General features: G+C 52.2%; 1 protein-coding gene across 2 annotated transcripts; it reads right to left on the minus strand.

Moving 5' to 3' along the window:
- Positions 1-12,509: 12,509 nt before the first annotated feature.
- AQP3 (aquaporin 3 (Gill blood group)) lies at positions 12,510-19,492 on the minus strand. Of its 2 annotated transcripts, none has more exons than XM_077912299.1 (6): positions 19,115-19,492; positions 15,114-15,240; positions 14,612-14,749; positions 14,137-14,255; positions 13,589-13,806; positions 12,510-13,503 (listed from the first exon to the last, which is right to left on the minus strand). In XM_077912299.1, the coding sequence occupies exons 1-6, from the start codon at positions 19,316-19,318 to the stop codon at positions 13,335-13,337; spliced, it is 975 nt and encodes a 324-aa protein (XP_077768425.1). In that variant the 5' UTR covers positions 19,319-19,492; the 3' UTR covers positions 12,510-13,334. The 2 variants fall into 2 exon arrangements, with proteins under 2 accessions (XP_077768425.1, XP_077768426.1); XM_077912300.1 differs by lacking the exon at positions 19,115-19,492 and adding an exon at positions 18,429-18,587.
- Between the last annotated feature and the right edge of the window lie 645 nt (positions 19,493-20,137).

A 20,137-nucleotide genomic window follows, 5' to 3' on the forward strand; every position in this document is an offset into this window, starting at 1 on the left:
AAAATAATGCAAGAAACATTCAGCTTTATTTTAACCCTTTCATATTTATCTCTTAAAACCATCAGTTTTAGGGCACCTGGTGGCACAGTTGGTTGAGCATCTGACTCTTGGTTTCTGCTCAGGTCGTGATCTCAGGGTCCTGGGATTGAGTGCCACACTAGGCTCCACACTCAGCATGGAGTCTACTAAAGATTCTCTCTCCCTCTGCCCCTCCCATTCTCTCTCTCTCTCAAATAAATAAATAAATAAATAAATAAATAAATAAATAAATAAATCTTTAAAAAGAAACACACCTGTTTTATGGTGTGAGTTGAGGATCTAATTCTTGCATTCCAGAGATGAGAAAGGATCTTCTTCAGGTACCCCTCATCCCCTCACCTTAGTTCCCAGCTTCTTCTACCCCTCTCAGAGAGCAGAAATATGAAATCAAGAGGTGACATTACAAGCTGCAATTCTCTTTGTCCTAATTACAAGAAAGTGTTTTCCCTTGTTCTGTGAGTAACTGAGTTTCTCTAAGTGTCCTCACTTTCTGATGAGTAACTGGAAATTTGCTTCTCTGCTTGAACTTTGTCAAAAGAGCTTGTGTCAAATCAGCTAAAAGCTGTTGAAATGCCCAAAAGTAGATAAAGCGAAAACAGACACCAAAATATGACAGAGAATGAACACTAATATGTGTACAGCACTTACCACAGTGTCTGACACTGTTAAGTAATCAATAAATATCATTTACTCACTCAAAAGACATGCACTGAGTCCCTACCAGAAGCCAGGCACTGTGCCAGGCTCTGGAGACTGGCAGCGACCTATATAGACACAGTTCCCACCTTCCCAGAGTGTCCTGTCTGGTGGGCAAAATAGCTTTAAACACATGATTATACAAATAAGAAGTTGGTCATAAGTGTGACATGTCAAAGTACTAGGAGGCCATGAGAGTTTCTCATAAGGGGATAAGTATTAGCCTGAGGGGGCATCGGGAAATTCTAAAAAGAGAAATAATAACCAATTTAATAAATGGAGATTTTAGGTCAAGGCCAGGTGGAAGCATTGCCAGATGTCATGGGTGCAAGTAGAGAAGATTCTGGGCTTCCTGGCAAGGCCTCTACCCAGTACTCTTTCAATACCCTGGGAATAAATGCTTAGCCCCCAGGTCCAGCTACCATAGAGATGAAATGAAGCACAGTGCCAGGACAAAGCTCAAAGGTAAGCAGCATGACAACCCCAGGTAGAGAAGCCTGAAAGGCCTATACACCAGAGGAGAAAGCCCATTTGGGGACCCAGAAGAGGAGCTGGAGATAAGGAGGATGTTGACGATAGCGACAGGGGGAGGCAGAGATGGGCAGTGCTGGTGAACCAACAAAGAGGACAGGGGTCAGCTGAGGATAGTCCAGAGGACTTAGAGGTGATGGGGACTGGGACAGGTGGTAAGGAGTGTGGTGACAAAGGTGACTAGGATGACAGGGACAGCTGGTGACATCAAGGTGACAGGGAAGATGGGAGTAGAACTAGCCAGTGACAGGGTTAGGGTAGAGGCAGTTGATAAAGAAGATAGGGTTGATTCAGATAGCAACAGCCTTGGGCACGGGGATGGGACAGGGATGGTGGCATGCTGAAGAAGGTAATGCAGGGATGGAAACTGGGTCAAGGGATAGCATGGTTAAGAAAGGGCCAGTGGTTATGATGCAGGGATGATAGTGAGGGGGACAAATGAGTGACAAGGTCAGAGATGAGTGGTGACCATGAAGGTGACCCAGGGATGACAGGAAGTGTGAGTGGTGATGATGTCTCTGCTGGTGGCAAACTAGAGACACCCACTCCACACCCTCCTCCGGGCCCATTTCAACATCAGAACTGTTTCCTAGGCCGCAGGTCCAATGACTCAGGTACCACGCAACAGCCCGGCCTCAGATAAGATCTGCAGGTATTGCCACTGCCAGAGGGGCTGGCTGGGTGCCCTTCCCGGCTGTGTCCAGGCCCATCAAGGGACCCAGGTATGGAACCTTAGTGTCATCTCTGCCTCCTCCCTCCTGGGTTCACATCCACACCAATCTGAGGCTCACCAAGAACTCCTAACCTTCCTCTCCTTGGAGGATACAACTTTTGCCACAAGTCCCCTAGCCAGGGCTTGTGTATTCCACTAGCATCTTCCACAGCTGACCCCATTAGAAGTTTCTGGATCTCCTAATGCTTAGTCCTAACCATTCTCTGGAAAGAGAAAGAAGGAAGGTGGGTTTCAAGGGGTGGGGGTCTGGGGTGTCTTAAATAATCCCATGTATTCATCCCACAAATATTTATTGAGCTCCCGTAGCATAGCAGGGCCTAGCTTTTACAACCAGACCTATGGTTCCGTGTCTCCATGAAGCTCGCTTGGTCTGGGAAGTAAACATGTAAATCTCAGTCATCATCAAGAGAGTGCTATTCCCTTGGGATGTGGGCAGGGCGGGGCACAAACTGCTTTTCAAAACCTGAGGAAAGTGGGTCCCACTAAAGGAAATCTCAGGACCTGTGCTGGTGACCCTTTTGAGCTTTGCTCAGTTCAATACTTGAGCAAAACAAAACAAAACGTAGAGTACACCAAGGGGAAGAAAGTGTGAAGGGAAAGAAAACCAGGGATTTGGCCGGAGGCTTAGGTGCTGAATAGAATGAGGTATCAGGACAAAGGTGCCACCGTGGAGGAGCCAAAACGATTTCCAAAAACAGGGATGTCTAACATTCGACTTGAAGGTATTGGGTTTGTGCAAAGCAAATGCTCTCCATCTCCCCAAGCCTTCAACACAGTTTGTTATGAACATAAAGACCTGCTATGAAAAAGAGAAAGAAAGAGAAAGAAGAAAAGAAAGAAAGAAGGAAGGAAGGAAGGAAGGAAGGAAGGAAGGAAGGAAGGAAGGAAGGAAGGAGGAAGGAAGGAAGGAAGGAAGGAAGGAAGGAAGGAAGGAAGGAAGGAAGGAAGGAAAAAAGAAAGAAAGAAAAAGAAAGAAGAAAGAAAGAAGAAAGAAAGAAAGAAAGAAAGAAAGAAAGAAAGAAAGAAAGAAAGAAAAGAAAGAAAGAAAGAAAGAAAAAGAGGGATGCGTGGGTGGCTCATTGGTTGAGCATCTGCCTTTGGCTCTGGTTGTAGGCCCGGAGTTCCAGGATCGAGTCCCACATTGGACTCCCCTCAAGAAGCCTGCTTCTCCCTCTGCCTATGTCTCACCTCTCTGTGTCTCTCATGAATAAATAAATAAAATCTTAAAAGAAAAAAAAAGGCTTTCTCTTTTTCTTTCTTCCTCTCTCCCTTCCTTCCTTCTCCCTCCCTCCTTCTCTTTCTTTGTTTTTTCCTCCCTCCCTCCCTCCCTCCTTTCTTTCCTCCCTCCCTCTCATCACCTGAATCTAAGACTGTTTTAGGAACCCCAGAAGAGAATTGCAGAATGCTAAAGCTGAAGAGAAAGTTTAGGGTCAAATCATCTCATGCAACACCCCCTGTTGATTCTGAAGGAGAAACTGAGGCAGGGTGGTGATGGAACTTGCTCTGGGTCTCAGAGAAACTTGGGGCTCTTAACACCCAGGCCTCCTACCACACTTTCTGATCTGGTCATTGTGCATCTGGTCTCCATAGAACACAAGGTTTGCCCCGGCTACTCTTCCCTGCTTCCCTACCATGGTGCTGGATGGATTCGAAAAGGCCACTAAGCAAGAGCCTTAGGCTTCAGTTTCCCAGATCTTCCCTGATCAGGATCCTCTCTGACCAGGCCCTACCCACCCCTTCCAGTCTCATCTGGTATCTAAGCTCCAGTCACACTGAATTCCTTTCATCTTTTCCAGAACACATGATCTCCTGTACCAGGGCTTTGCTCAAGCTGTTGCCTTTACCTAGAGTACCCCACCAGACTAACTTCTTCTCATTGTTCAGGTCTCACTATAGAGGTACAGAGCTGGTTTTTTGGGCAGGTGGCCTTATGGATGTTTTAAGGCTTGATGGGCATTGGAGAGGTCCCATACTTGATTTAACACTGTTGCCATTTGGAAATTCTAAATAATTTCTGTGGGATCCCTGGGTGGCACAGCGGTTTGGCGCCTGCCTTTGGCCCAGGGCGCGATCCTCAAGACCCGGGATCGAATCCCACATTGGGCTCCTGGTGCATGGAGCCTGCTTCTCCCTCTGCCTATGTCTCTGCCTCTCTCTCTCTCTCTGTATGACTATCATAAGTAAATAAAATTTTTAAAAAAAAGAAAATTAAAAATAAATAATTAAATAAATAAATACTTTTGTGGTTTTGTTTTGTTTTATTATTTATTTTTTTCTTCATTCATCGAGAGAAAGAGAATGTGTATGTGCTGGCACAGCAAGGGTGGGGAGTGGCGGGGGAGCAGGACAGAGGAAGAGAGAATCTTAAGCAAGCTCCACACCCAGCAGGAGCCCGATACAGGGCTGGATCTTACCACTCTGAGATCATGACCTGAGCTGAAATCAAGAGTCGGACACCTAACCGACTGAGCCTCTCAGGTGCCTGTGAATAATTTTTTTTTTAAGATTTTATTTATTTATCCATGAGAGACACAGAGAGAAAGAAAGAGAGAGAGAGGCAGAGAAGAGACACAGGCAGAGGGAGAAGCTGGCTCCATGCAGGGAGCCCGATGTGGGACTCGATCCTGGGTGTCCAGGATCATGCCCTGGGCCGAAGGCAGTGCTAAACCGCTAAGCCACCCAGGCTGCCTGGAATAATTTTTGAATAAGAGGCTCTGCATTTTCTTTTTGCACTAGGCCCCACAAATTACATGACTGGTCCTATAGAGCTGTTTTTTTCTGGTAAAATGTCCCAATTCCAAATTTCCTTTGATTGATTATATTTGTCATCTCCTCCACCAATTAGCCTTCCAGTTCTATGAAGACAGGAGCCATTTGGTAGGTTCTGGTTCCCCCTTTCTCCAGAGTCCTCAGCTTCTATTTAGGAATCCATTTTGTTCAAATGGCCCTAACAACTCCCTCCAGGCCCAAAGTGAAACATGTGACTAATATTTAATTAGGCTAAGCAATCAGGTCAGGCTTTCCTCATGACTCAGAGGCGAGCATGTGACCAACATGATCCAATAAGAGGGCACCCTCTCTGTTGGGGTTGCTGTGACAAAGATGCTCCCTCTTTCCTGCTAGAAGGCTTTCAATGAGGTTGACACCATAGAAAAAAGAGAGAAAGGGCGTGGATGCTAGATTAAGCATCACCTGAAGCTTTCCTCTGATTTTTCAGTTACATAAGTCAATACATTATCATTGTTGACTCAGAATTCCACTTTTTTGCAGACGCTTCCTACCTAGTATCTTATACATCTTGCTTATTAAAGTATTCCTTGTACTTATCACAGCCTGGCATTAAAAAGATCCTCAACAATTATTTGATGAAATAATTTTTAAAAATGAATGAAATAGGGCAGCACAGGTGGCCCAGCAGTTTAGCGCCGCCTTCAGCCCATGGCGTGATCCTGGAGTCCCGGGATCGAGTCCCACGTCAGGCTCCCTGCATGGAGCCTGCTTCTCCCTCTGCCTGTGTTTATGCCTCTCTCTCTGTCTCTGTGTCTTTCATGAATAAATAAATAAAATATTTTTTAAAAAATGAATGAAATAAAACCAAGACCTCTGGCAGAAAGACTAGTGATACTACTTTACACAGGAGGTGGTTCTAGGAGCTCTTCTGCAGAGTTTCTGCTGGTCTCCCTGATCCTGCATACCTCCAAAGACGTCTACAGGTCCCCCTTTTTCCCAACTAGGCCCAACTCTCTGGGACAGCCCAGAACTTAGTCACTTTCTGTCCATCTCCAGGCAGATGGCCCTGCTGGGGTTTCTCTCTGCAGTTAGGTGTCTCTTGGTTTAGAAGCTATACCCTAAGGGGTGCCTGGCTGGCTTAGTTGGTAGAACATGTGACTCTTGATCTTGGGGTTGTGAGTTCAAGCCTCACATTAGTCGTAAAACTTACTTTAAAAAGTTAATGAATAAAAATAAATAAATAAATAAAAATTAAAAAATAAAAAGTTAATGAATAAAGTTTGTATTAAAAAAGAGAAGAAGAAGTAGCTATACCCTGAGATGGGGACCCAGGCCTAGATTGGCCATTGCCTTATCCAGTAGCTTTGTCAAGTCACCTATATCTGAGTCATCTTGCAGTGTTTTAGGAGCTAGCTTTTATAACCATACTCAGCCTCCAGCTGTGTAGACTGGCAGTGAAGATGTGGACCCGTTGGCTTCAGAGGGTGAGATGGCCCTTGCTGTTTGGTTGCCTGGGATTCTAAACTTCTGTGAAGCTGACATGCAGCTCCACTAGTTAGAAATGGGGAGGTTTAGTCAGTCCTGCTATCCTCCTGTTCAGCAAGTGTTTGTCAACAGCTGCTGTGTGCCCTGCCCAGTGATTGGGACTCTAGTCATATTCTTTAAACCTCCAGCCTCCTGACTCTTGGCTCTGAAAATCTGGGTTGTGACCCCAAAACCTAAAGGCTTCTGAACTCCACATCCGGACCAACCTCACATCCTGTGACCCCCATCTCTTCATCCTGTGTCTCTGCACTTCCACCCCCACCCCCAACACTTCCAGTCTGTTAGATGCATCCTTTGCTTTTGCTGCTCTCATCCATAGATATGGGGACCCACAAGGAAGAGTGTATTTTGAGCGTGAGTGTTGAGTAAGAGTGTGTTCAAGAGAGAGTGAGTGTGCATGACTGTGTGAATAAGTATAGGGACACGGAGTATATGTGTGTGTGTGTGTCCATAAGTTATGTGCATATGTAAGCACACATAAGTGTATCTAAATGTGTTTGAGCATCTGAGTATGTGAGTGAGTGTGAATTAGTGTCAGAGTATGAGTGTGCATGCATGGGTATAAATGGGTTGAGCACGGGGGAGTGTGGGGAGGGTGCGTCAGGGAATGAGTGAGAGCATAAATGTGTTTGTGTGAGCATAAGTACATACACCCCATTTCTACAGTCACAACAGATACATCTTCATGTGTATGTGGGTACACATGCACATCTAAGGGTCAAAAGTGACCCAAGCTATAAACCCTTACTCCGATAAAGGGAAGATTTTGTTCACAGGCCGGGATCAGGATCACTGTCCCCTTTCCACTCCCCCGCATAGAACTAAAGATCCTCCAGGGAAAGGCTACCTCTACCAGGAAAGAGCTCCATCTGACCAGCAGCCTGCCTCCTGGCTTAGGCCAGGCCACCTCCTCCCCTCCCTCAGCCCATTTCCGTCCAGGCCCTGGCAGTGACCCTGAGCAGAGAGGCAAAGGATGAGGGTGGTGGGCAGTACATTCCAGGTGCCTTCTTGGCTATGGGGGGCGTCTCCTTGGAGACAAGAGATGGACCGTGTCCAGATGATTATCAGGGCTCCCAGAGTTCTCTCTCCCTTCACCTAGCCTCTCCCAGCCAGGGTTCCTTGGCTCTGAGGGCAGCAAGGAAGCCTGGCAAAGCACCATCACTAGTTGCAGGCTTCCAGGAAAATGCAGAGGCTAGAGGATGGTGGGAATATACCAGAATGACTTCTCAGAGCAAGAGATTAGAGAAGCTGGTCAAGGGGATTAAATCTGGTTTAAGGCTTTGTCCCCAGAGAACTCTAGGGATGGGAAAGATAATATCCCTTCTCCATACCACACCGTACCTCACTCTGACCTGAAGGCATGACCAAGGCAGTCAAGGGAATGGACCCCAAGAGGGATCAGGGGAGTCAGCTTTCAGTCTGCTCATGACCTCATCCCACTGGCAACCTTAGCCAGTGCCCCCTCCCCATTGATGCCCACCCACCCCCACCCCTCACCTTCCCACCACTAGCCTCCCCATCCCCCACCCCCCACCCTCGGCCTCCTGTGCTTTGGCCATATGCAAAGATCTTCTCCCTATTTCCAAAGATGCTGGAATTCCCAGGGTGCTGGTAAGAGCTGGAAAAGGCCCTCAGGATCATGCTAATTGTCCTGGTCTGCCCCGTTCTTCAAGAGCTGGAGCAAAATAGCAGTGAGACCTGAGGAAGGACTTCCTGATAAGGCTGTGAGACAAAGCTAGGAAACACAGATTGGGATTTTGCTTCTCCTTGGGATTCAATCTCCCTGGGATTGACTCTCTCCCCTGACCCCACCCTCTGAACCCCGAATTCATCACTACAACCACTCTCAACACTTACCTGTTCCCCAAAGCCCCACAAGATGGTGAAGAAGCCACCTCTCCCTTTCTCAGGAACCTGAGTTTTCTGGAGAAGAACCAGGATGAGAAAGGGGCTCTGGCTTTCACCTCCCCTCTCCCCAGGCTTCTCAGGGACAGCTGAGTCCACATGAGTTGGAGGGACTAGGGCTAGCCTCCCTGGCTGACTAAGGCCCCACAGAAGAGGCAAACAGCCCAGAGCTGGAAGGGATGGCCTTGGAGAGTCAGGCATCTCACTCCAAGCCTGGCTTGGCTTCATACTTCTCCTCTCCACGGTATACAGAGAGCTCACAAGGACGTGTGATAATAATAGTAATAATATTATTATTCTATATTCTGTAGCACTTATTCCCGCCTCTGGCATTGTTCTGTACATAAATTAACTCACTTCATCCTCGCCTTGTGCAACCCAGTACAGTACTATCCCCATTTTACAGGTGAAGACACTAAAGAGCAGAGAAGTGGAATCTGTCCAGGATCCAGCAGGAACAATATATCCTCAGAGGGTTTCATTGAAGTGAGCTTGTGAATGGGACTATTTACAGAAGCAGGAGCAGGGTCACAGGAACCCCCAAGGGGTAGCCTGAGGACTAACAGCAGGCAGCCAAAGAGAGCAGTGTGACTGGGATGCAGTGAAAGCCCTGGAAAAGGCATGAATGCCTTGACCTTTCCCCCCACCTCCACTCCACCCTCCCTGCCCTCTGATTTCCTGCCTATGACCCCAGCTTGCCAAAGCCAAAGGTAAGCCAGGGGCTAGAGGGCCCGGGTGATGCAGCCCATTGATATTAGCCTCCTGAGGCACGGAGCAGGCCAGAGATCAGATCTAGGGGAAATGGAGACCTCCACACACCTAATGCTTAACGTCCCAAGGCTCCAAAGGGCCGGTGATCCGGACCCAGAGCCTGGCTCCCTGAGATGTTGCAGCATGCTGACTGGGAAAGGGGTTGCCAGGAGTCAGGTTGGGGACAAGAGACTGGGTTCTACTGCAGGTTGTGCTGCACTGCTCTGTGATCCGGAGTGAGACTCTGGGTCTCAGTTTCCCCTTCATGCAACTCTGGGACAGCCAAGGTACCCAGACCAGAAAGAGCCTCTGTTCCCACTGCTACTTTTTACCTCAGATAAACCTGGCACCAAAGGCTGAGGCCTCAGGCATGGGGATGATGAGTCTCTAAGGAGGCCACCCCCAGCTGCTGTTTACTTAGGACTCAGAGGTGGTCTGCAGTGAGCCCCCCATCAGTTGCCCTGACAGCCCCAGTGCCTCAGTCTCTCCTACCTTTGCACTGCCAGCATTCCCTGGCCCACAGCTCGGGGACCCACCCCAGGGCAGGATCCCTCCTCCCAGTGAGGATTTGCAGGGCCTTGCCTAGGCTAGCACCTCCACAGACCCTTCCTTGGGAGATCGGGGAGGGGGGGCATCCCTGGCCTCTGGGGTCTCTGTCTGGGGTGGAGGAGTCCCTCCTCTCCCCTTCCCACCCCACCCAACTCTACCCCACCCATGCTTCCCCAAGCCTGGGGAGCCCCACCCAGGTTTTCAGACAAACAAAATCAAGGGGAAAGAGTTAGCAAGAAGGAGGGAGCTCATCACTAGGAATTAAGGAGGAGGCATGCCCTAGGGTAAGACGAGCGGGACTGGGCTGGTAGGAGAGTCACTCCTAGGTACACATAGAGATGGGCCCAGGTACACCAGATGTTCACTTAGAAGCACACAAAGAATATTCTAGACACAAAGATCCAGGCAGTGACAGAAACACAGAAAGGGACAGAGACTTGGTTGGCCAGAGTCACAGGGCCACAGAGACATAGTAAGACATACCGAAAGACGGCCACACCCAGAAACACAGAAATGCACACTTGCATGTGTGCACACACAGGCAGGCACACAAGGAAACAGGAACCAAGCTCAGGTTTCAGGGAGGCTGATTTCAATCCAAACAAGCTAGAACTTTAAGGAAACATGGGTGACTCCAAAGTGAGTTGTGGAGAGGACTTGACTCAGGAAGGACAGAGCTGAGGTGTGGGATCTGTCTTCCCTCCCACGTGGCAGTTGTCCCTCCAAGCCCACCCAGGAAAGTGGATGACAATACTTTCCTAAAGGAGATGAAGACATTTCCTTCTAGAACTTGTTATTAGCTAGAACTACTACTAATGGGAGGCAGAGCCTGGACATCAGTGGGGAACGGGGGTGGGAAGCTTCCCTCCTGCCCCTGGAGGGGTCACCCACTGCTGCTTGGTTCATGTCCCTACCAGACCCTGCCCGGAATCACGGCTCCTAGCCTGGCCAGGCCCGACCGTCAGGGGGCCTGACCCTCCATCTAACATGCTCCTTGGGCTGCCTGCTCCTCTGCCCTCTACACCTATGCCTGTGACCCTCTTGCGTTTCCTTTCTCTCCCTCTTGGAAAGCCTCGAGTCAGGGCACGGGAAGCCATCACCCCCATTCCCCCTCCCTCCTCTCAGGAAATTCAGAATCCGTGGAAGGAATCTGAGGCGGAAGAGGATGTTGGATTCAATGACCTTTAAAAACAGCCTTCAGCATCTCTCCATCTCCTCCCCAGTCCTGCGGGAAAAATCATAAGGTGACATTTATTGACTATTTGCTATCCACTGGTTCTTCTGCTAAGTCCTCTTCATGAATTACCTTCCACGACGTCCTCCTCTCAGTGTCTCCCAATTCACAGTTTCAGGGAAAGAAAAATGGCAACCCAAAGTCACACAGCTAGAGAGAAGCCAAGTGGGGCCTGGAATCCAGGTTTGACTACTCTTACCCACTGTACCAGAAGGTCTCCCACCACCCCGTGGGCTGTGGTCAGGATCAGCTGCAGGATTTGAGAAGATACGGGACACACTGGGGAGGAGAGCCAGGTGGGAGCACCAGAGGTTGGACTGGTGTGGCTGGAATGAAATTCTGAAGCTGCATTCCTCTCCCAAGGGTGGCCCTGCCTTCCCCTAGGGCTTGGGAAGGGGACACTCCCTCTGGCTCAGGTCTCTCCAACATTCCAGACACACCTCTTGGGAGCTGGGGACAAGAAGGGAGTGGAGACCTGAGATAGAACTGTCTTCTCCAACTCCCCACTTCCCGGGAATCCTGACTGTGTGGCCCTGCATTTGCCACCCACCCTGTCTGGGCTAGGTCTCCTCATCTGTGAAGTGGCTGGGGAGCACCAGCTTACTTTCTAAAGACCACATTTCTCCTGCCAGACCCAGGGATCCTCTGGCTGCCCTGGGGTTAACTCAGCAGGAGGCCTAGGCTTGGGGACCGCCTTCCCTTTTATTCCCAGTGAAACTTGATGAGGATCTGGTAAGGAGGTACAGAAGGAGAAGGTGAGAAGAGGCCCATGATTTCCTGACCGAGCTTGCTAGGCTCAGGTATGTCTAGCCTCTTGCCTCCCTGGGGGCAGTCATGATACCAGCATCAGTGGGTCCAACCCCAGCCTTAGGGGCAGCAGAGGTGTCAGACTGAAGAACTGAGCAAAGAAGGAGGCAGGGATGAATGTAGCTGTGGTCCCTGAGCTCAGACAACTGACTCTAGAAAACAGTGGAAGGGTGGGGAAGAGTAGGGATGACTTTCTAGAGGGGACACTAGAGGAGACCAGGATTTCAGTGAGTGAGGCTTTTGGAGCAAAGGTCCAAAGGCACAGAAGTACCCAGAGTAGTCTGGGGGTGATGGAGCATTGTGAGGGGATAGGTAGGGACCACGAGCCAGGGCCTGGGGGAGCTGAATGCAGGAGGGAGCGGTTTGGGTTGTGTCTGGAAAGTGGGCAGAGCCATGGAAAGAAGCCACTTTCAACAGTCGTGTCAGAAAGATCCCCGATGGCTTCAGTCCAGTCTGGCTGGGGCCAGCCTGAAGCCAGGGAAACTGCTAAGGGGGCTGTGGCCAAGTTCTGGGCAGATGGGTTAGAGCCTAAACAGCGGCAACCTAAGAAGACTATACAGGTCCCTAGTCTGATTGGTCTCCTCCCGCAACAAGAAGCTCACTACTTTACTTCCTGAATAGCAGTCCTCCCCTTTGGCCAGCTCCGCCCAAGAAAATGTTTTTTCTCTAGGCCAGGTTCAAGCCTGCCTTCCTGGGATGACAGGTGGGTGCAGGGGTCAGGAAGGAGATGCCATTCATTGTGCAAGAGGATGGAAGCTTGGGGGCCACTGAATTCAAGTTGAGAGGCTTGGGGAAGAGGCTCTCTGACCTGCCTGTGGGACGGACCCTTGCCCCCTGCGTGTACAGGGGCTAGGTGTACTAGCCCTAGGGTGCCCTGGCCAGGTGAGACACCAGCTGGGCACCCTGGTGGTATTGGTGGCTGGACATAATGAAGCTCCTTAGCTGGCCCCAGAACAGCAGGGCAAACAGAGAAATTTGTACAATTGGCAGTTTTAGGCACACATTTTATTTTATTTTTTATATATAAAAGGCAAAAGAGTACATGTATTGAGTGGAGGATTAAAGGAGTGAAGACCCTATTTTAAGTAGGGTCTCCCAACCCCCATCCCTAAAAGTCTAACATCTTGCTGTATTACAAAAAAAGAAAGAAAAAAAAAAAAAAAGGCAAACATGAAACTTATGACCTGGACTTCACCCCACTACCCCTCATGCCTACATTATGACAGAAATACGTTCTCTGCTCCTACTTATATACAGCCAGAGCTCCACACCTGGGCAGTGGGCCTCCCCCCATATTCCCACCCTACCTCCCCAAAGCCTCCAGAAGCCCCCTTGCTGAGAAAAAAGGGCATATACACACACATACTCAGAAGCACATATATCTGGATCCTTCTCCACACAGAGCACCTGAAACACATACAACACACCACAGACGGACCTTCCCCTTCCTCTGGGCTCCCCCCACAGCTAGAATCCTTTCCATTTGGTTGCTTGCCCTGAATATCTTAGAAACCACCACACACACACACACACACACACACACACGCCCACACAGCTGCTCCCCATTCTCTCTTTTTGGGAAACAAAGGGTATGTTGGCCCTATTCCCTGTCCCACCACAGCCTAAAGTCAGTGTCCTAAGGTCCTATTTGTGGAGGGTCCTGGGGGGGAATCCCCCAAGGGGGCTGTCCGCTGGAGGGGGAGTAAACAAGGAGCTTCTTAGTCTGGGAGGGGAGCCATGGAGGCTTCTAGGGAGCAGCCCTCACACAGTCTGTGGATGCTCAAGGGAGGGGGCGGGGAGGTGGCCCCTGCCCACTCAGATCTGCTCCTTGTGCTTCACGTGGGCCAGCTTCACATTCTCCTGCTCAGTGGAGGGTGGAGGCTGCTCCAGATGGCAGCCGATCATAAGCTGGTACACGAATACGCCCGCAATGGAGCCCAGGAGCGGAGAGACGATGGGCACCCACCACCAGTGGCGGCCGGTCCTGGGGATGGACAGATGTGGTCAGGGGCTGGTGGGGCAGCAGAGGGGAGTCAGGCTAGGGCAGGCTAGGTGGGGGCTGCACTCACGTGAAGACTTCAGAGCCCCAGCCAGCAATAGCGGTGAAAAGGCGAGGACCAAAGTCCCGGGCGGGGTTGACAGCATAACCAGAGTTGAAACCCATGGAAGTGCCGATAACCAGGACCACCAGGCCCACGGTGAAGGCCTCCAGGCCACGGGGCACAGGGTTGTTGTAGGGATCAACAATGGCCAGCACACACACGATGAGGGAGGCTGTGCCGATGAACTAGGGAGTGGGGAGGACGGGGTGAGATGCTGCTCCCAACCCACCGTCCGGCCCCTCCTCAGTCCCTGGGCTCCTGGAGCCTTACCAGTTCCCAAGTTCAGCTCTTTCCAGCAGTGGTGCTAGAATGCTTATGTGCACAAAGGATCCCCTGGGGAACTGGCTAAATATGCAGAGTCCTGTTTTGTAAGGACCTGACACCATGATTCTGATGTAGGTGTTCCCACACATTGAAAAACCCAGTCAAGGAGTCCCGTCCCCCAGCCACCCACGGAGCAGCTGAGTACCTTGGCCCTCCTCCCTGTGTTCCCCTCATGATTCCCCGGCCCATACCTGGTCGAAGAATCCATTGACCATGTCCAAGTGTCCAGAGGGGTAGGTGGCAAAGATGCCAGCTGTGCCATTGGGGCCCGAGACTACAAGCTCATTCTTGGCAAAGTCCCAGATTGCATCTGGTGACAGATTAGAGCCAGAGTGGGTGAGGGCAGAAGCCTACCCGCTCTCCTGTCTCAGGCTGGGCCCACCCTCCTGGGGGATCACAGGCGGGAACATCACTGCTGTATTATTACTCAGGAGTCTGTGAAGGGTTGGCAGTGGGGGGGTGGGGGCGGACAGCCTGAGACTCTATTGTTGCCCAACTTGTTTCTTTCCTCTTATGCCCCCCACCTTGGGCCCGTGCGTGAATGAATGAGTCATGAGCCCAAGGCTTGGGCAGGCCCCAGCTGTCTATCATCAAAAGGCCAGGTGCCAACAGGTCCCAAACAGAGGGAGGGCGGTAGTGGAGGATGGCAGGGCGGAGAATGCTCACCGTAATACAGCCCAAAAACAATCCCAGCACCCAAAAAGGCTCCCAGGGTCTGAGCCAAGGCGTAGACAGGCAGCTTGATCCAGGGCTCGCGTGCCAAGAAACACATGGCAAAGGTCACAGCAGGGTTCAGGTGGGCCCCTGGGCAGAGGGGAGATGGGACCTATTAGTCACTGTAGCTTGCCACAGACGAGAGGCCAGGATCCCTAACCTCCATATTCCCCCTCTCTCGCCCTCGTAAGCAGGGGTGCAGAGAAGGGTTTCTTGTACCAGGTGGGGGGTTGGACTATGTAACAGGCCAACTCTGATAATCTGATTCCAAGGTGAGAGTCACAGGTTCAAAGTATCAAGTTTCTTCTCCACTTTCCTCTTCCAAGGGCTCAAAAAGCTGAGGCCACGGCTATGCCTCATCCTTGGGAGTGTCCCCCACTACCCCATTCCCCGCCGGGCACCTTGTGGGAATGCCATTTGAAGATTGATGACTGAGGGTGGAGCAAGGCCTTACCAGAGACCTGGCCAGCAACAAGGATGCCCAGGGTGACAGCAAAGCCAAAAGCTAGGTTGATGGTGAGGAAGCCACCGTGGGTGCCCCGGCTGAGCACCACCTGGGCCACGGAGCCACAGCCAAACATCTGTATGAGGAAACAGAACCAGGCAGAAAGAGTGAGGCTCGGCAATTGTCACTCCGGAGGGAAGAGGGAAATCCAGCAACCTCCACCTGCCTTCATCCGGAGAACAGGGAAGCCCTTCCCCGGGGAATCTAACCCAAACCCTCTCGCTGCAGCTGCATCCTGCAAAATAAGCAGACATACCCTCCTACCCACAATGTGCAAACTTTAATTTAACAGGGCCCTGTGGGATGGACTGGATGTAGAGTCTACAATTGGGAGCCCCAAAAGATGTCTGGACCATCTTCTCTAATTTTACTGGAATCTTAGTAGAAGTGAGGTAAAGGGGAGCAGCTTCCACCTTAGCACAGTTTCTCTTCCAGCCCTTCAGGCCTGGCCCACAAAGTGGAAAGGCTCTCACTCATACCCCACCTGCACTTGCCTTCTTCTTCATCTCAAAGAACAGCTTGGGGGTAGGGGTTGAGGATGACATGGGGCACAGAGAAATAGAAAGGAGGCTAGAAGTTAGGGTGAGTCCATCTCTTCTGAATCTGGAATGTCTGAGCCCTGCCCCCACCCTTGCCCCTATTCCCATCCCAGAGCCTCCTCTCTCCACTCACCCCCACCCCTCTCTCAGGGGGTCCAGGTTCCCTACTCAGATGTGGAGGTCCTAAAGACAGTGCTCTGAGTGGCCCCTCTCACTAGTCCCAGCAGGGCAGTGGAAGTGGGGAGATTGATCCTAAGGTTTCTGCCAGTGATGGGGGAGATTCAAGAGGCCTAAGGTCTCTGATGTCTTGCAAGTATGGGACATCCTGTTCCTTTTATTTAAATGTAAACATGCAGGATCCCTGGGTGGCTCAGCAGTTTGGTGCCTGCCTTTGGCCCGGGATGTGATCCTGGAGTCCAGGGATAGAGTTCCACATCGGGCTTCCTGCGTGGAGCCTGCTTTTCCTTCTGCCTGTGTCTCTGCTTCTCTCTCTGTGTGTCTCTCATGAATAAATAAATAAAATATTTAAAAAATAATAAATGTTAACATGCTTCTGTACCAGCCACAAAGAGCTATTGCCTTGAGCGCCCATAGTGTTCCATAAAACTGCTCCAGCCCCTGCCCTGGGTTTCCTCTTCTACCTCCCCATAACTAAAAGTTTTATGCCTACCCTGCGAGCAGCTCCCAAGACTTGTGCTAAGGCCCCTGGTCATTCTGATGGATCAGTGTCCTGCTGTACTGGCTTGTTAAGCATTTTGATTATCATCCCGCAGAAAGACCAAGAGATAGTGGGGAAGCCAGCGGGAGTGATGCAGGGCAAAGGTGTGTAGGCAGGTGAGAGCAAAGATCAGAGACTGTGAGTATGTGGGAGGTTGGGGGAAGCATATGGGGTCCGGGGCACCCTGCCCAGCTTGGCAGGCCCTGGCCTTGGCTCTTTTCCTGCCTGAGGCCCAAACCTGGCTCCATCCCAGGAGACCTTGGAGGTAGAAGCTGTCAGAGCCAGTTCCACCACCTTGGGGCTAATCTTCCTCTTCCTCCCCCTCCTTCTCCCGTTTTCCCTGCCTTGCTAGGTACCTCAGAAAAAGGGGCTTCCTCACCCCAAGGCCAGCCCTTATCCTACCACCAGAGGCTCTGGGTCCCCAGCCCACAGAGGTATGCAGGCAAGCCCTCACCCACCACTCAAGGGTCTCCCAGGCTTAGCCCCTCCTCTTTAGGCAGCCCTTGAGGTTCTGCTTTTCACTGACACCAGATGCCTTACGCCCATCTGAGCTTGAAAGCCTTCACAGAAGTAACACCCTCGTTTTGTGGTTGAGAATAAGCCAAATGATCCTGGGGCTCAGTGCAAGGCCTGACTGCTTCTTTGTGGGAGAGGCCAACTGAGATGTGAGAGGATAGGGAGGCCCCTCTATGACTGTGGAAGACACCTTCCCTGGTCCTGGCTGCTCTCTCAAACAGGGGCATGGACCATCAATCAGATAGTGAGGGACATGAGGTTCTGGGCCAGGAGGGCAAAAAGCACCTGCCTCTCCTCCCTTCTTGACATAGGGAGAGAAGGGACGGGGATGATGCAGAGGGCCACTGGTCTTGTGAGGGGCTGTGGATAAAGTGACCCACCTGGCTCCTCCCTTGCTGTTCCTGGAAGCCAAAGGTTGAGTCTGAGACCTCTTCTTCTCACCATGGAGCCTGCTCTACCACCACCACCCATTTGGCCACCCCAGCCTTACCTACTTGCCTCTAGTTAAGCTTCCACAGGGGGCCGCCTGGTCTGCCTTATCTACAGTTGGGGCTGGGGCAGAAAGGGAATAACCCATTCACCACAATGAAGCAACTGAACCCAAAAGTAACCCAGGGGAAAAACAGGTGTAACCACATGAGGGGCTGAAAATCAGAGAGTAGGTGGGACAGGAAATGGAGACTGTAAGCAGTATTTCTGTCAGACCCAAGAAATGTAAACAAAGTCACCCGGGAACAACCTAGAGACAAAACTAGTGTAACCAAGGAGTAACTGGACTGGAGATAACCCCGGCAGTGGAAGTGGCCTACCCAGAGAACCCACAAACTAACCCAGAGGTTGAGTTAGAGGCTGAGGCTCAGAGTGCTTGGGCACAGAGGGCGACAGCATCTGTCCGGGCGACTGACCATCTGGGAGCCGCTGGCACAGGGGTGTGACTTTAGTTAGACCATGTCCTCTGTGCCCGGGCCTAGCTGCCTTCCGCAGCCTCCTTATCTCTATCCTCCTTTCTTCCAGCTCTGCTGTTTGCACCCTGTGGCCTCCGCCCTCTGCCCCCACCTGTGGCAAACTGTCCTCACATCACGGGAACTTTTGGACTTTCTAAAGCTTAATTATTCATTAGGGGCCAGATATCCAGGACCCAAATAATCTAATAGAGGCCCATCTGTGCATGCCCCCGCTGCCTCGCAGGGCTGGGGCTCTGGGCACCTGGGGAAGGAGAGCCAGGAGTCGCTGGAGGTCTCCGCCTGCAGGGGTGACGCCGCCCGCAGCCTCTGGGCTGGGGCCGCCGTCGGTGGGAGCAACAGCTGGCGTTGTGGCAAGGGTCAGAGCTGCCACGGCTGGGGTTGGAGCGATGCGGGGAGAGCCCTCGGGCACCGGGCGAGGTGGGGAGCAGAGCTGGGAGAGGGGTGGGACCGTCGGGACAACCGGGGAGCAGGGGGCGCGGAGTGTGGGCGCTGGAGAGAGAAGGGCTCCTCCGGGTCCCCCACTCACCACGAGGATGAGGGTGCCCAGGCACTCGGCCAGAGCCTGGCGGAGCAGCCGGTAGCGGATGTGCAGCATCTCCCCGCAGCGGGACACCAGCTCCTTCTGTCGACCCATGGCGGAGCGGCGGCGGCGGGCGGGGCGCGGGCGGCGGCGGCTGCAGTGGCCCCGAGCGCCGCGCGGCGCCCTTTATAGGAGCGCGAGCCGCGGCCCCGCCCGCCCCGCGGCCCCGCGGCCCCGCCCGCCGCGCCCCGAGCCCGCCCGAGGTGTGGGCGGCCGCCCCCCGCGGCGTGCCTGGGGGCCTGGGGAGGAAGGTCGGGGGCGGCGGGAGCGTGGGCTTTAGGGGTGAGCTCGCTGCGGGAGGGCACGTAGGGGAGGAGGCTGCTGGGGGCTGAGGAGACTGCGGGCTCTGGGGGGCGGGGGGTACAGGTGCGGGATCTGGGGAGAATGAAGCTCCCCTAGAGGCCTCCTTGGGCGGCTCACAGCGAGCCAAGCTGTCATCCTTGCGACGGTGGGGGTGAGCCGGAGGGTCAGAAAGGACAGAACTGCCCCCCCCCCCCCCCCAGCCCTACAGGTCCTCAGCCAGGGGCTGGAGGGAGGAGGCCCTGGGCCTTCTCATGGTCCAGACCTGGGTGCTCACAGCACGTGTGCTGAGAGCTCACACGCGGTTGTCGCTTGTGCTGACTACACGTCACCTGTTGCCGTCCCGACCAGCTCTGTCCACAGCTGTGTCCACACGTGCCGTGTGTCCGGTGTGCCAGATCCACTTGGACACTTCTCGTGGCTGTGCACATGTCTGTTGGACCTGGTTGGGTTAACTCAGTCTGCCACACGTGTACCTGCGTGTGTTTTGCACATGGTTCCAGAGGCTGAGCCGAGGTTGTCCTGACATGCCACATGCCACATGCTTGCCAGAAGGGTGAGTCCCAGCTGTTTTTAACCTTCTCTTCTCACACTCTCGCTGATCGCCAGCCAAGGGAGAGTGTGACCCTTTAAGAAGTTAAGCTGGCTAAACTGTGAGGGTTGTCAGCCCTGTCCAAGGTGGGGCATGAGGCAACTTTGCTCACTATACTGCATTTAATAATTGGGAAACTGAGGTGTGGTGGCCTGGCCCTACTTCCACAGGACTGGGAGCAAATATGACCTCCCCTGGGTCACAATGGCAGCATTGCCAAGGGAGACCAAATTTTCCAGAGGTACTTAATCTTGGTGGTCTAAAGGCCTTTGAGGAGTGGCTATCAGAAATGAGGGCTCCAGAGATGACTCATGCCCAAAGAGATGGGGTTTAGCAACATACTCTGGATAAATTTACACACTCTCATATGCACACACACACACACACTCACCTGGAGGCTGGCTATAAACCTATAAACAGAGCTCTGTTCACATGCTCATGGGATCCCATTCACATGAAAGCCTGGCCATGGGCTCAAACATATATGTAAGCCACACGTGAGGTCTCCCATGGCCCCTCACCCAGGGAGAAGCACCCCTACTCTCCTGGCCCCCATGGGCTGGGAGGCCCCATGGTGAATCAGGGGGCCATCACCAAGTGCCTACTCACAGCCCCACTGCCAGTCTGTGACTCAAGACACAACCCAAGACTCCCATGCCAGAGCCCAGACTGTAGAAATGGAGACACACCCTCTACCATGCAGCCCTTTCTTCTCCCCATCATGTGATGTGCTTCTCAGACCCTCAATGCCTCAGATGGGACT

The sequence above is a fragment of the Canis aureus genome, chromosome 10 (assembly GCF_053574225.1).
Source record: "Canis aureus isolate CA01 chromosome 10, VMU_Caureus_v.1.0, whole genome shotgun sequence".
In the NCBI taxonomy this organism is placed as follows: domain Eukaryota; kingdom Metazoa; phylum Chordata; class Mammalia; order Carnivora; family Canidae; genus Canis; species Canis aureus.

What these genes read in the sequence shown, in the direction of transcription:
- AQP3 (XM_077912299.1), bottom strand. Translation starts at nt 19,318, where the DNA reads ATGTGGCATGTCAGGACAACCTCGGCTCAGCCTCTGGAACCATGTGCA. An exon ending in TGTTTTTGGGCTGTATTACG is followed by an intron (nt 14,256 to 14,611) that starts GTGAGCATTCTC and finishes ATCTGTCACCAG; the next exon opens with ATGCAATCTGGGACTTTGCC. An exon ending in TGGGGCTCTGAAGTCTTCAC is followed by an intron (nt 13,504 to 13,588) that starts GTGAGTGCAGCC and finishes GTCCATCCCCAG; the next exon opens with GACCGGCCGCCACTGGTGGT.